This window comes from Numida meleagris, chromosome 3, assembly GCF_002078875.1.
Source record: "Numida meleagris isolate 19003 breed g44 Domestic line chromosome 3, NumMel1.0, whole genome shotgun sequence".
NCBI lineage: Eukaryota > Metazoa > Chordata > Aves > Galliformes > Numididae > Numida > Numida meleagris.
The window spans coordinates 41,587,576-41,603,151 of record NC_034411.1 but is presented as its reverse complement, the minus strand read 5'-3'; the positions used below and the strand labels follow the sequence as shown (position 1 = coordinate 41,603,151).

At 35.9% G+C, this 15,576-nt stretch overlaps 1 protein-coding gene across 2 annotated transcripts in view; it reads right to left on the bottom strand.

The window, feature by feature from the left end:
• Nucleotides 929–15,576, bottom strand: part of THBS2 (thrombospondin 2) — a 33,229-nt gene continuing 18,581 nt past the window's right edge. For both annotated transcript variants that reach the window (XM_021392137.1, XM_021392138.1), the window contains exons 14-22: nucleotides 15,244–15,351; nucleotides 13,444–13,603; nucleotides 11,896–12,014; nucleotides 10,407–10,641; nucleotides 7,098–7,325; nucleotides 6,382–6,653; nucleotides 5,381–5,478; nucleotides 3,453–3,592; nucleotides 929–2,758 (exon numbers count right to left, since the gene is read on the bottom strand). In XM_021392137.1, coding sequence (XP_021247812.1) covers nucleotides 2,751–2,758; nucleotides 3,453–3,592; nucleotides 5,381–5,478; nucleotides 6,382–6,653; nucleotides 7,098–7,325; nucleotides 10,407–10,641; nucleotides 11,896–12,014; nucleotides 13,444–13,603; nucleotides 15,244–15,351 — 1,368 coding nt within the window. In that variant the 3' untranslated portion in view covers nucleotides 929–2,750. The remainder of the gene's footprint in view (nucleotides 2,759–3,452; nucleotides 3,593–5,380; nucleotides 5,479–6,381; nucleotides 6,654–7,097; nucleotides 7,326–10,406; nucleotides 10,642–11,895; nucleotides 12,015–13,443; nucleotides 13,604–15,243; nucleotides 15,352–15,576) is intronic.

Sequence of the window (15,576 nt, the reverse complement as noted above, 5' to 3'; positions counted from 1 at the left end):
CTGACTTTTCCTAATCCAATTCAAATTCCCCTCCCTGGGAGGGGTTCACAGTGATGGTGAAGATCTCTCATGCTAAGAATTTCTTGTATCTTACTCTAAATTATCACTAAGTACTCATTCCTTCCTTCTCCAGCAGGAAGACAATCCTTGCTCATACAAACATATCTTGAAGACTTAAATGGGACATGCAGCAGAAGCAGTTGCAGAACAGAATGTGTGTGTTCAAGTGCATCAGCCAAAATTCAATACAGAGAATGTGTGTACAAATCTAGCAAAAAAAAAAAAAAGGGGGGTGGGGAGCAGGACAGGACCAAAATTTCTCACGCACAATAAGTAAGCAAAACTTGAGATAGTTTGCCAGATAAGTGTGGAATTATGTCCCTTGTCAATGAGAGTAGGAAACCTGTCATTTACAGTCTGAGAAGACTATTGCCAATCTGCAGCCAAGCAACAGATTTATTGGTCTGTTTAAAATGAACTGGTTTATAGCAAAGCAAGAGGTTATCTAACAGAGGGCCTTGGGGAATTGAATATTCCTTTAAAGAACCATTTTAACTATAAAGAAGGTGAAGAGAATTTTTTTTTTTATAAAACCTTTTTACAGTTTATTTCCTATCATTAATTTCTTAAAATATATATATATAAATGAGGATCTGACTAAATGAATCAGGACGTTAAATGATAAATTTCCGTCCATGTAAACAAATAAATAATTATTTACAATCTTTGGCAAAACAAAATGAAATTTCATTAATCTCACTCTCTCACACACACACACTTGCAAGGAAAAAAAATGAAAAAGAAATAAAAGAAAAACATCATAAATAATTTACATAGAATAGGAAACTTATGATACAGTCCAAATATTAACATCTTCATCCCTATACTGATGTCTCTCTTCGACAAAACAAAAAACCCTACGCAGCCATTACAATCATTACATTTAATGAAATCACCCTCCCTTCTGCTTGGGACATGGGGATACAATTTGAAACACCAAAAGTAAGAAACTGAAGCATACTTCAAAACCTCATGAAGAGGATTTGGGAAAAAAAAACAAAAAACAAAAAACAAAAACAAAACCAGCCAACCAAAAAAGATTTGATAATATGACCACTATAAAATGTGCAACAAAGCCAGCAACTGTGGATTTCTTTCTAATGAATATAGCAATAAAAACTATTTAAAGGGAGAAAAAGTTGATTCAATATTTAGCTCACTGCGCCCAATAAGAAGGCAGAGATAACGTCATATTCCATTAGTAAATCCATCAATTAATAAAATTACACCAGCAAGTGTTCTTTTTGTGAACAAAGCTCATAAAACTTAAAACAAAATGTTAAACATGTTTATACTATTGTATATCTGAATAACTGTTGTATCCGTTTAGAATAAACACTGGTAGCCCTTCAGCACTATTTTAAGAAGTTCTATATACAGCAGACATAGGTAACAATGCAAGATATTAAATTTAGGGTAACAGGATACATATTAAGGTTCCATTTATAAATTCCTCATTATTACTCATTTAACTTTAGATAATACTTGAATATAACCCATGAAACTATACTTAGGTGCATATCATGCTTCAACCATATCTACATATTGTGATACACTTTTAAAAATAGCTTTAAAATATCATTATTTGTAAATGTATTACTGATGCATCATATGACATGCTTTAAAATAAATTATCAGAGAAGGTAGCTCAGTGTGATAATCATAATAAATATTAACAAAATATTTATAAATGGAACCTTAATCTCTTACACTACCAAATTAAGTAATAGTTATGTTGCCACCTTTTCAAAAACCCAGATTCAGATTCTAGATGTCAAAGTGCTTTCTGCAGCAGAGATGGGAAAGTGGTTTGGGCTCATTTCACTCCACGTGGTCATGTGTTTTTTTTTTTTTTTTTTTTTTTTTTTATTATGAAGGAACGCAAAACATAGTGGAAATGGAAAAACTGGAAATCATTTTATGAAAGTCAGGCAGTGGTGACAGCTTTGGACTTTTAAATGAATCACTCTTCTCTTTCACATGGGAGTTTCTAGTTCAATTCTCTTTGGCCTAAATGAACTCTCTGACACCAGACAATGCTTTAGGTTGAAAATTTGACATTTCTAACAATTATAATTTTAATGGGTGTAATTAAAGAGCATCCTCATCAGCTAAAGGACATCTCAGATCAAGAAATCTTCATAATTAACCTTCACTTTATTCTCCAAAAGCTTTTTCATTGTTAGCATAGACACTACTGACGTAGTCATCTTTTACTTTACTACCCAGAGGTTCTATTAGTGAAGTCCAGCCCTGATCAAAGGAAGAAAGCGTCAACCATACACCTATAAAGTTATTCAAACTCTGCTTTTCCTCATTTAAATGACTGATAATCATCATCTCCCCTTATTTTTCCACATATATATATAAATACACATTTTCATATCTCATTCCTTTAGAAAACACAAATAAACATGTTGTCACTCTACACAATTGTTCTCAAGTATCAGTCTGCTTTTGCTTCTGTGGTGGGTCAGACGCTCACATTTAGGTTTCATTAGTCCTGGCTGTGAGAAGGCACTTGGGTGGAGGGATGGCTGAGGCATTCCTGGCAGCAGGGAGGTACCTGGTCAGTGGAGCACGTGGACAGAGGACACAAAAATAAAAAAAAATGGGAGTACCAGGATGTACTGAGGTGTCTAGGTTGCATAGCATTTACAGTACTCTGCTGGTAATGCAGCAACCATTGCTCAAGCATCTGAAAGAAATGGGAAAAAAGATATTAACTGTTGTGGTTGTATTATTGGTTTAGAATTCAATCAGAGGGAGAGATCTATCATGATACAGTATAAGGATGCAGCACGAAGTTTCCCATTTTGCATTTTCCTACGAACATGATAACATTTACATAAAAATAGGTAATAATCTACATACATAGAGAGATGCACTTATTTGTGCACGTGCATCTACCTACTTATATGAATATAAAAAAAAAATCATATGCAAGAAAACCCGGGAAAGCATTTTCTGTATTTCAAAACATTTTTGAGGAGGCACAACACATAGGCATGCTCATTAATGTCTACTCTCTCCTTCAGGCTTCTTGGAAAGAGGGGTGATCCAGAAGCAGCACTCTGCCCGCAGGACACACTGAAATAGTTTACAAAGGAAAGTGGATACGCAGAGAAAATTCTAAGCGCATATCTCACTCAGAGATTTATCTCATTTTTTCCAGGTGGGCAATATTAAACATCTGGGTTTTATTATTCAAATTGAGATTACTACAGAGGCAAAGGGTATTCATGGTATTCCAACAAACTGAGGTTCACGGCACGCTGTAAGATTACAGATTGTTTTCAGTTAAAGGAGGATACTCTTCATTTCCATATTTCGTGCTTGCTCCATAGGATATCAAAGGCATCAGCATTTTCCAGTCATTTTCTATAACTAACCTCTGCATTCATATTTGAGGTCAGAGAAATAGACCATTTCTTGAGAGAAGACAAAAAGACCTAATCGTCCACCAGCAAAAGTTGTATCATAGATTGGTCCAGAATCCACCATGACTTGCTTCCCTTCATACACTAAAACTCTGTAAAAAAAAAGATAATAAATTAGACAAAGAAAATGAAATATGAGTGTCCATTGCTAAGGGTTAGTAACAGCTTCCAAGAATTAAATCAGAATTCATTTTAACTAGTCACCAGACAACAGCTTCAGTGTAAAGATCACTTCTCGTCTCTATCTCACAACCACATAGCTGGCAGCCATAATACATTAATCAGCAGCAGTGGAGCTGTTCTGTAAGTAACTGTATGCACACCAGCTGCAAGAGATTTCCCAATTCTTCATTTAGAACAATCATGTCTCCTGGTATGAGCTATGTCATGTACTCATTGATAAGCCTCTATCCCTGTGAACTCAGAGGTTAAAACAAAGTTGTCTTTACAGCTGTGTGAATGACTGATCTATTTATTTCTAGGTGCAAGGGCCAAAGTTACAAATTGAAAGAACCATCCCTTTAGAGTCAAAGAAACATTAACTGGAGCCATGCTTAATTTTCATTTCAGACTTCTTAAGCCCTTAATGAAAGCTGGGAGGATTTGGACAGAAACAGCTAAATTCATAAAATGGAAAAGGAAGACTTATTTCTTTCTTCTTGAGTATCTCAGGCACCTGCCCAGCTGCTAAAAGAACTCTTCTTTTTTTTTTCCTACCAGATAGGTTGTTTTTGCTTGATCTGGTATTCTCCGTTTCTCATCTTGAGATAGTCCAGATTCTTAGGTTTTCAGTATCTTAAAATAGCCAGATGTGAAGTGAGCCTATAGTCTATTGATTACAGTAAAGCCAAAAATACTATGCAGATTTAAATATGCTAATATTAACTGCTATTTCTGTACAAACAATATAATTCCATAATGATACCACTGAAGTAATTATTTCTATTTATTTCCCATTAAAAATTCCCTAAGTAATGAAGGAATCTGATGTCTCAGATCACAGAATGTGTCATGCTAGACCAATCTAGTGGGATACCATTTGAAATATGTTTTATCTGACTAAGTAGATTCTGCAAAGGAGGACACGGGCAACAGCAACATGAATTAAAAAAATCAAGTTTCTCTTTTAGCTGTATCAGTTGATAATTTGCTGCATAAAGACTTAGATGAAGAAACATTTTTTCCAGAAAACTGGATAAAATAGACTAACCAGTTTTGCCTACATTTCGACTTCCGTACTCATACCAAACACAAAGTAACAAGACCTCCAGAGGTCAGACTACCTCACTGAAAAACATACTATATACTTCCAGTGTTTAGTTCAAGATAAAATTGACATAGACAGTCAACGTTCATTCTTTGGAATATCAAATATCAGTAAACTAATATGCCATAGCTCCTTGTTATGTGCATTGCAGATGTCCTTATGGCTACTTCTGCACTACTGAAGACAGGATGCTGAAATAGACAGAAGGTTGGCCTACTTCCCTGTGGCAATTCTGATGTTTCTAATTAATTTCATTCTTTCAAATTCCAGAAGCTGGGGAGGAATCGCATATTCTAATCTTGCTTTGAGTTTTTCTTAGGAATTTTTGCTTCCTTTATAAAAGAGTCATTGAGAGAGATTTTTATTATTTTTTTTTTTTTAATTTAAGAATATTTAGCTGATGTAGATACTCATTAATTAAAGGTACCTGAAAGGGAAAATAAGTTATTCTAAAGATAAAAAAATGGTTTCCTAAATATTGAAACAAACTGTCATGAAAGCATCATCATTATCAGAACTAGCAAAGAACCTGAAAAAAAAATAGCTGTTACATCAGAGATGGAAGTTATGCTATTAAAAAAAAAAAAAACAGAAGCACATAAACATTTCTTACTTTATTAGTCCTGTTTTAGGCCTGTGAATCAAATGCCACCTGTATGCAGTATAATCTTTCCAGCCAATGTTCTTGGGATCATGCCATAAAGTGCGCACCTACAGTGGGAACATAAATATTGTATTGGAAACACTGTACTCCAGTAACAGTGCATCCACTACAGTGACTGTACACACAGACACAGATTATTTGCTGTGGAGCATGAAACCAAAACTAGTGTTTAACATCTGATCGTATGATCAGCATACTTCTTCAATTTGTTCCTTTTTAGCAAAAATAATGAAAATGCATGTCTGTAACTGTCGATCAGTTACTCATCTGTCAGTGAAGACTATTATAGCATTGTATCTGACTTCCCTTATGCAGTCTTGTCCCTGTTTGCACACAGACATCCACACTGTAAGATTTGATGTTGCTTTTCCTATCTGAATGAGTATCTCCTCTGATTAAAAGGGGCCACAGCTTTACAGCTACTCCTTTTGAATTATTCCTTGAAAACTCTCACACTCAGTGAAGGCTTCATTCCTGCAAGGAACTCCAAAGTGTGAAATTTCTACTCATGTGCAAAGTCCCATTAACTTCATTTCCAAAAGGTGTAAGATTCTTCTGTGGCTGGGCCGTACTGGGAACAGCTGCAGTTTTTCTCTGCTTGCTTTCATTATTATTTTTTTTGTTGGTTCTCACTGGTTGCTGAAGTAGAAACCCAGCATAATTTAAACAAGCTGGAATGTTGAAGGATCAAGTACCAATACCGAGGTCACAAAGGATTTGTGGAGAACTGAGATCTCCTATTCATTTAAGGACCACACCACACCCTCCCTTTTATACATGTAACTTTTTCCATTCATAATTTTTGTATGCGTAATGTATTCTTTGAAACCCAAGGCAAATGCTATTACATGTGAACTGAAAACAATCTGTTAATTTTTTTTTTTTTTGCAACAATTGAGGTGTTAGATGATTAGTCATGCACCACAGTGCTAAGGTTTTAAATCTCTCACCTGCCCAGGGGTGTTTCCTGTATGCCAGAGAGCATTTCTCAAGTGTTCACCAGCACCAGTTGTTGAATTCACTACCTTGAGTGACACACCAGAATAGCCATAAGCCCTGGTGGGTTTGTCCTCCCAGTAGGTCTGAGTGACCTGCTTCCACATTAGAACATAAAACCGACTGCTGGACTGGTAGCCAAAAACAAAGCCGGCATAGTCATCATCACGGTCTGTGTTAACATAGAATGTGCCACTGAAGTCAACAGAGCTGAACTCATCATAACCTGGGAGAAAACAAAAGACACAAACCATCCAGTTACAGTGCTGGGTCTGGTCACCAGCACTCAGGAGTCCTAGCTTTGATTCTGACTTTTGCTTTTTCTGTTTCCAGTCCCTAAGAAAGGAGGTAATTTCACTTACTTATCTACCATATAGAGGCTTCTAGAAAAAAGTAAGTAATTTACAAGGAGTGCTGAAGACAGCAGGCACTATGCTTATGTCAAGTTCTTCAACTGGATATTTCACCTGTGTTACAGTCAGTGATAAGCTGAATGGTCAACAAAAGCAAACAGCACTGAGCTATTTTTAATTGGGATATATAAACCTCAAGTTTCAGTCCCAACCTCAGAGCACCAAAATACATGATCATTATTATTATTTTTTTTCTTCTTGATCAATAGATCACTGGTTACTTCTCCAAAGATGCTGGCTGACAATCTGATACTCACCTACAGCTATTCCAGGATCAGAGTTGGCGGTCTGCACCAGTTCCTTGCCTTGGTGTCGAATAACCCAGTTGGGATCAATCTGAGCTGTTCCTTTGGGGTCCAGAGGGACCATTTGGAACTTTCTGAAATCAGTTTCACTGATGGCGTTGTTTTCAGGACAAACATCATAAATATCTGGAACGCTGTCATTGTCAAAGTCATCTTTGCAAATATCACCTCTGCCATCACCTGTAAGTAAAAGGAATAAGGAAATCAGCAATTTATCCATGCTACCTAACTGCTCTGGTACTAATGGAAGAAATTTATTATATATATGAGCATATCATTTTCTTGTTCCTCAAAGAATGCTCCACATAAAGCTTCATTCTCTAGAAGTTCATTTGAAATGAACATTTGAAATGTTGCTGGTAATGCCTGGAATAAGTCATCAACCTGGATCCAGACCAAAATCCCTCCTAATAAACCCATCCCATCATTGGTTTATGATTGTGACCAATCTGGCCGCTAGTCTAGTGGCTTCAGAATCAGTGCTGGGGAACTTGGAAGTTTCTTATGCTGGTATAATTCACTAATATTTGTACTACATTTTCAGTATGATTTGTCCCAGATTATACCCCATCCCTGGATGCATTCAAGGCCAGGTTGGATGGGGGCGGGGGCAGCCTGATCTGGTGGGTGGTGTCCTTGCCTATGGCAGTGGAGTTGGAACTGCATAGATTTTAAAATCCCTTCCAACCCAAGCCATTCTGATTCCATCATCTGGATACAAGACCATATTTTAATATGTACAGCATAAATGAATTCAAACAATGTTAAAATATTTATCCTACTGCTAATTACTAAATACTAATTACTAAATCCCTATATAGGATTGACTTTTTAAATCTGTGTCTCGAGATTTGTTCAGCAACAATCCACCCAGAGTGCTTCAGATTGCAGGAATGTCACCTCTATCAAAAGAAAGCGGGGACAGTATTACAGAAAAATACGTATTTTATTATTTATGTATTATAGGAATTACTATGTACAGCAAGACTAGCCTTGGAGAAATAGAAATATTAAGTTGTCACATGAAATGCAAGAAGCTTTTTAGACAACCTAAAAATATATCAATTTAGCTCAGCTGCAGTTGAGCTGCTGTTCAACGCATATTATGCTCAATATTAAAATAAATAAATACCTTCTTCCTTAATTTACACATAAGATTGGTAGAAAACCAGTAGATGACTTTTGCCAGGAACAGCAGGTGATAAAGGAAGGCATCAAAAAAATTCTCTTTGACAATGCCATTGCCAACGTGTGGTGTACAATAGTGCTTAAATAAAATAAGCACTTGAAGAATGATTTACCTAGACAAGTACAAAAACAAATTCAAAAATTTCTGTTGTGGAAGTCAGACACAACTGGATATTACACTAGGTACTATTCTAAAACCAGAACTGCCAGCTAATTTGTTTCTATCTTCACAAACCTGAGCATCTGCTTTTTAAAATGTATTTGTGACTCCTTTAAGATAATGGGTATTAACACAATGGAAAATAGCAATGATCCAACCAATTCATTTTGAGCTACTAATAAATGTCTCATAGACAAATGAAAAGCTACATTACTATGCCTAACCAGCACATCATTTTTCAAGTACAAAGCCTTCAGAAAAATAGTAGAATGAGGTTTAGGCTACAGCCAAAAAAGGTAGTTAGGGAAAGCTAAAGAGTCTAATAACTCAAACACTTTCAGTAGTTCAGCTACATTGTAGAATAGTCCCATTTTTCACTCTGGCAATTGGCCCTGGAGAACATAGAAACCTGACCAGCTGTGTGTTCCTGCACCTGTTTATCTTAGCACTTAAAGAGAAAAAAGTGAATTACCAATTCTATTCCCCTTGCCAGTATCAAAGAGGTAATTCTTGAGTCATAGGATAATTTAATTATTCACTGAACATCCAGCTGACAGCCATTTGGTACTGAGCTGTTGATGATAACACTGACTATGTCAAGAAAAGTTAGAAAGCATTTGTTTATCCAGCCACGTCCAACAGTTCTCTCAGAGGCCTCATCTTTAAATGCTATAGTTCATATCGTCAAGAGCGTGGGAGCATATTTTGGCTTTATTTATCATTTTTCCAGTGTTTCTCTTGGGCTTGCCACTGATGACAGTGATGAGCTGGCTAAATTGTTTAAATTTACTCTTTTGTAAATACTTATGCCAAACATAATGGCACACTCACTCAAAAGACCCAGGTGACAACAAATCCTAATTTGGAGGTACCCTTACTTTGGAATATTTCTGAAATTAGGAGGCTATTTCAGAGATTAGCAAGTACAAAGACATTTCTATTACCTGATTGGACAAAAGGGCAAAGTGCTACTACTGACTACCAATCAGAAACTTTGGACAGCAGTTGTCTTACCAGGGAATCACTCAGGGCACAGGATTTTGTCTTTCTAAATGTACATAAAAATCACACTACGTAGGTACTAAATTCTGCTTTCATTTTCACTGACATAACTATGCAGAACAGAAATTGCTCATGTATTTATTTAAAGGCTGATTATTGGAGACCTATTACATTCAAGGTTTTCAAAGGATCAAATGTTTTATAAATGACATTTGTGACTGTAAAATGTCACCATTTCATTACTGAAATACTACCAAACACAAAGAAGGATTGTTGGAAAGTGCCCAGCAACATTTTAGGACAAGAACTGGAGAAGAGAAGAATTATGTATCTATTTCTTACACAGCGGCACATTATCAAAACGTAGTTGAAGCTACTTACCTATAAACTGACTCTGAGAAAAGCTGCTAAGAAATACTTTTTAGAAAAATAATTTAAAATCAACATTAATTTTTGACTTAAGATGCAGAAATAGTCAGCTTTTCAAAAAAAAAAAAAGAGCAGTAAGACATATTTTTTTCCCTGTTAATTTTCAGAAAACAGCTTGTTTTGAAAACAAAGGATACCATTTTTTCATTTAAAACACATGAAATTAAAACTGAAATTCCAAGGTTTTCCTTTTATATCTCATTTCAAGATTTAAAGAAATATGAAAACACTTAAAAAAATAAAATCCTGACAAGTATTAATAGATAAATACACAAGTGTTTTTCAGCCTCTCGCAAAGACGTTTTCTACTGCTCTAGCTCTGGTCCAAATTGGCTAGAGCAGTTCCATTCAAGTCTCAGCTGACTCATCTATCAAAAGTTAGTCAGTTTGATTTCAAGAGACTATTTTCACCAAAAATTACTACTCCAAAGCCAGAATTGGATACTAAGGACTAAATTTAGTTGGCGTTACACTGTTCTTACCATCAGAGTCCTCCTGCTCAGGGTTGTATCTGAGGCGACAATTGTCCCTGTCATCTGGAATACCATCATTGTCATCATCAGGATCACAGGCGTCCCCTTTACCATCCTTATCATGGTCAGCCTGGTTAGCATTGGGGATGTAAGGGCAGTTATCTTGGTTGTTCTGGTGACCATCTTCATCTATGTCCTCATTGTTGTCACACTGGTCACCAACAAGGTCATTATCTGCATCAGTCTACCAGGAAACAAACAAACAAAAAAAGTAAATTTGTGATTTTTTATTAAACACATAAAATACCAATATCAGTAGCCTGGTACATAATTTTTCAACATTTCTCTTCAAGAATTCTCTGCAGATAAATGATATCATGATGATAACCACGCTTAAAGCAGAAATGTTATTTTGATACACTACAGCTACTTATGCTCTTATGCTGTCAAAGCACCAGATCTGGTCTTCAGTCTATTTCCAGGGCAGGTCTTTGGCCATGACTGTTATTGTTTTCATTCTAGAGATCATGTAGGGGTTGCAGTCCAGGCAGTGCATTTATCTGATTGCTTCTGTAACACTTGATGCTACTTTCCTGTAATTCCTGACTGCAATTTCTTTGACTAGAATTTGGAATGAACATAGGAGGATTCTTTCCATATACTAAAGACTGCAGTTTTGATGAAACATGCTGTTGCATTGTAAAGTTCTTCCCTTGAATATAATTAATACTATAAACACAAAATATGAATGTGCATGATAGTATGCAGTTCAAATAGCTAAATATTCCCTCATGTAATAATTCAGTTCTGTGTAATCTGTGCATCTCACATACAATCCAGATTGTTATGTGTAGTTTTTTTTATGGTTTGAAATATTGCAGTTGACCACAGTTACATTATGAATCCTACAGTCAAGCAAATTCCATCATCTCTGCGTTGCTCTAAATTCCAGAACATTCACCGATAAAAAAAAAAAGAATAAATTGAGGTAGTGGAAAATACTAAAAAATGTTTTACTTCCCTTGTTCTTACCTTTTACCCTTCTGAACTGATCTGTATCCTTAGACAAACAGCTGGGATTTCTGCCAATTTCCTTTCTTGGCCCTTTCCTTTTGGGCAGAGATTCCACAGGAACAAGAACCATTTTCTATCACTCCATTTCCAAATCTATAGCCACATACTAACCACTAAAATTTGTACCATACAAGAGCTCTGTGGCTTATAAGTGTGAGTAAAACAAGGTGTGTTTTACCCCAGAACCTCTCCAGCTCCTGTAGCTTTGTCTTAGATTCCTATATCCAAAAGTGCAGCTTCAAACACTTTAAAGTGATGCAATCTATTGTGGTAAGAGCAGGTATGTGAAGATACTGGGTCCACGTATGCAGTGCACTTCCTTCAGTTACCTGTATTATGGAATAGCTATTTCCTCAGATGTTTTTCTTCTTTCCTTTGTCCTTTTTCTGACCTTATAACTAATTAAGCTGTACCTAACACTTACCTGGTCTGGATTATGCATTAGTGGACAGTTATCACACTGATCACCAACTCCATCACCATCTGTATCACTCTGGTCTGTATTGTAGACGTAAGGACAATTATCTCGTTCATTAAAAATGTCTGTGAGGAAGTCAAGTAAAGAATAAAGAAATCAAAATGATACAACACCCACCACAGATAAATCATTGACTCTACAGTCACTAGTAGAAAGTAGTGCTCTTACAGAATTCATAGGCTCTCTAATCACTACAGTGTAACTCCTACATCATGAAACAGTGAAGAGATTAATATTAGAAAATAAAGATAGCATCAATATCACTTTTCTTATGATAAACACTATATGCATTTTCCCAACATATTTTGCTAAAGGAAGGGCTAAAACTTAAGACTCTAGCCCTTTTTCAAAGATTCTACATTTGTTGAAAAAATAGCTGAAGAGGTGGGGTACTTCAAAATTATTTTGATTTGTATTTCCTTTGCAGACACTATAAGGAATGACAAAGAATGCATAGCTATATAATGGTGGAATGTCTGAATAGTTTTGTACAGAAACAACTGCATTAACGTTCAGCTGCCTCAGCACTAAATTATTTCATTTTACCAGAACACATGCATAATTTATTGTACAGCATGCCAAATTTTCAATAGAAAATGTTCCCTCGGGAAACGTAATTATACAATGGACAAAATCAAGACATGTAGGCCTATCTGTCAGAAAGGACACAAGGACACTCTCCTATACTATATATTCCCTAGATATTTGTGTAATCTTTAAGCCAGTAACATAGAATCGCATTTTTTTTTCAAGTATATATGCTGAACTCCCATGACTACTAAGAACCTCATGATGTGAAGGATGAAAGGAGTCAAAACATTTAGAAGTTCAGTTCAGCTAAGCAGCCAAAAGTTTCTATGTTTGCTGAAGGAAATCCAAAACCAGATTTCTTCAACTTAAAATACTTACAGATTCTCATAAATACAAAATACTACAAGAATATTAGCTTTAAATAATATTTAAATGATTTTCCCATCCTTATTCTTATCTAATCTTGTTCATATAGCCATGTACTGGTACGTGAATTAAACGCCTTTAATAAAATTATAAGGCAAAAAGAAATGCGCATTTGGATTCCTATGGGTGTTGCAGTGCTTTCATAAAGAAAAGCAGATTAATTTTCTACAGATATTGTCTTAACTGGGTGGATATTCTCAAGTTCTTTTCCCTCCCTAAAATGTCAAAAGGAGAAAAGTCAGCAAAACTGTTATATTAGACCCAGATTACTTTGGATTACAAATGAGGAAAAGATTATTATTTTTTTAAGATTATGCTGACAAAAGACTTGCTGTGATTTTATTCTTCAATAGTATCCACTGTATTCATTCAGGGACATTATACTAGCACATGACAGAGGAACCTTATTCTTCTCTGGCACTTTTGAGCAGCTAGACTTGATCCTATTTCATGTATAAAAGCAAGCAGCCCACTTCACTGAGCACAAATCAAAGCGTACTTGTAGCATATACTTAATTCTCAAAACCAAAAACATACCATCTCCATCAATATCCACAGCACAAGAGTCACCCTCCCCATTATTATCTGTGTCAATCTGTGCAGGGTTGTGCACATAAGGGCAATTATCACAGCGGTCACCAACTTCATCTTTGTCATAATCAAACTGACGAGGGTTGAACAGAAGAGGGCAATTGTCCTAGTGAGAAGAAATAAAACACTTAAGAATATAAATCACAATTTGAATTGAGGTCACGTGAGCATACAATGAAGTGGTAAATCTTCCTGTTCATCTTGGACAGATGAGGCAAGACATGAATATGTTATTTTTCCAGGGTACAAACTGCACCTAAGCTGAAGATCACAGTGATAACGGGATGGTTTCTGGACAGCCTGGCTTACTGTGTGTTTTGTGTTTTTGTACACGGTGTGCTAAGAGCATACTGTATCTCACTAGAAGAGAAACAGATGTAAATCGGATCTGTACACCAATATTTCAACAAAAATATCTCACTGGTACATGCAATTCTTTCAAAAGCAGGATGTGTTGTAAAATCAGTCCAAATTCAGCAGCATTTTTCTTTGGAATAAACAAGAATTGATACTCTAACTTTCTTGGAGCAAACTAGTATCAAGATTCTCAGTTTTAAACCAAATGTTTAAAATAAAAAAATCAAAACAAGAATAGACTTTTTGTGGGTATATTGCATATGATGATAATGTATAAAAGATGTTAAAATGCAAAAATTAAATGAAATACTCTCTTTGACCCAAAATATTTTTCCCTAGAACCATTCCTTTCAGTGGAACTTGCAAAATTTCACCTCAGTTCAATCCCTAAGCTGAAAGTCTGCTAGAATAAGATGTTTTATGCTTCACACATCTTCAAACTACACAGGGACTTCTGCACAGCCATGAGGAAGTACTCTGTGTAAAAGTGAAGAACCACTAAACCAAATCAAGGCAGTGGGTATGAGGAAAAGACCAGAATCATGGAATCAGAAGAGAGTAATTTGGAAATACCTTTAAACCACTTTTCCTCTGTGAAAGCAAAAAAAACCCTCTTCACCAGGAAACTATTTTTCAGACCAACATTTCAGATTCCTCAGATACATATTTTATACACTTAAGGAGATGACAGAGGCAAATAAAAATTTTATACTGTGCATAAAATTGAACTAGTAGTTACAGTTTTTTTCACACGTATGTAGTCTAGAGCATCTAGGCTACTTACGAAGGTAACAAAGAGCAACAGTACTTTTTTTTAGATCAGTTCATGCATCCTAGATGTATTCAGAAAAAGCAGGATGAAACTCACTCTTGAGATACTTCTGTTCATTTGCTTATGGTAAAGGGAGAAGAGGTTTAGACTCACTACCCATCTTTTGGGTGGTCTTGTGGGCAGATTTAAAAGATGAAAGCATAAACCAGGCTTATTACTTTCCTCTTGTCACTTCTCTTTAATGCTATCTATAACTACTATTACTTATTATTATTTGTTACCATTATATATCAGATATAATATCTATCAGCTTTTAAAATACAAGGGAGCTACCATTCTTCATGGCAAAATAAAAGTTCAATTAAGTTGTTTTCATGCACACAACTGAACTCGGAGCTAACACGGAGAACTTGGTTCAGCCTCGGGCTCCCCAGGCTTTTTTGCTCATCTTATTTGATGCAACACAACTTTACTCTGCAGCAGGCATCATTCAAGGAAAGTAGTGCAGAGTAACTCAGCTGAAGCTCTGAACAGTAAACATGTCATCACTTGTAATGGTTTTCCTTAAAAACAGATGTTTTAGTCAAAGGTACTGACACCACAGAAATGCATCTTACTTTGTCATCTTCAACACCATCATTGTCATCATCCTCATCACAGGCATCTCCTTTGCCATCTTTATCGAAGTCTTCTTGGCCAGAGTTAGGCAGGAGGGGGCAGTTATCCTGGTCAAAAGAAATAACTGATCTTTACACTATGCCAGAATGACTTGCCTCGACAGAAGTGCAGATATGGTACCACCACAGGCTAGGAAGCAAACAAACAGTCATCCACAAATGTTTTTTAAAGGATCTGAGTTTGTTGCCAAAGATAGTAATTTGCTGCTTTCATATTGTACAGTAAGTGAAATGCATCTGCAAATCATTCTGTTTCCCAGCTCTCCTTCTGTA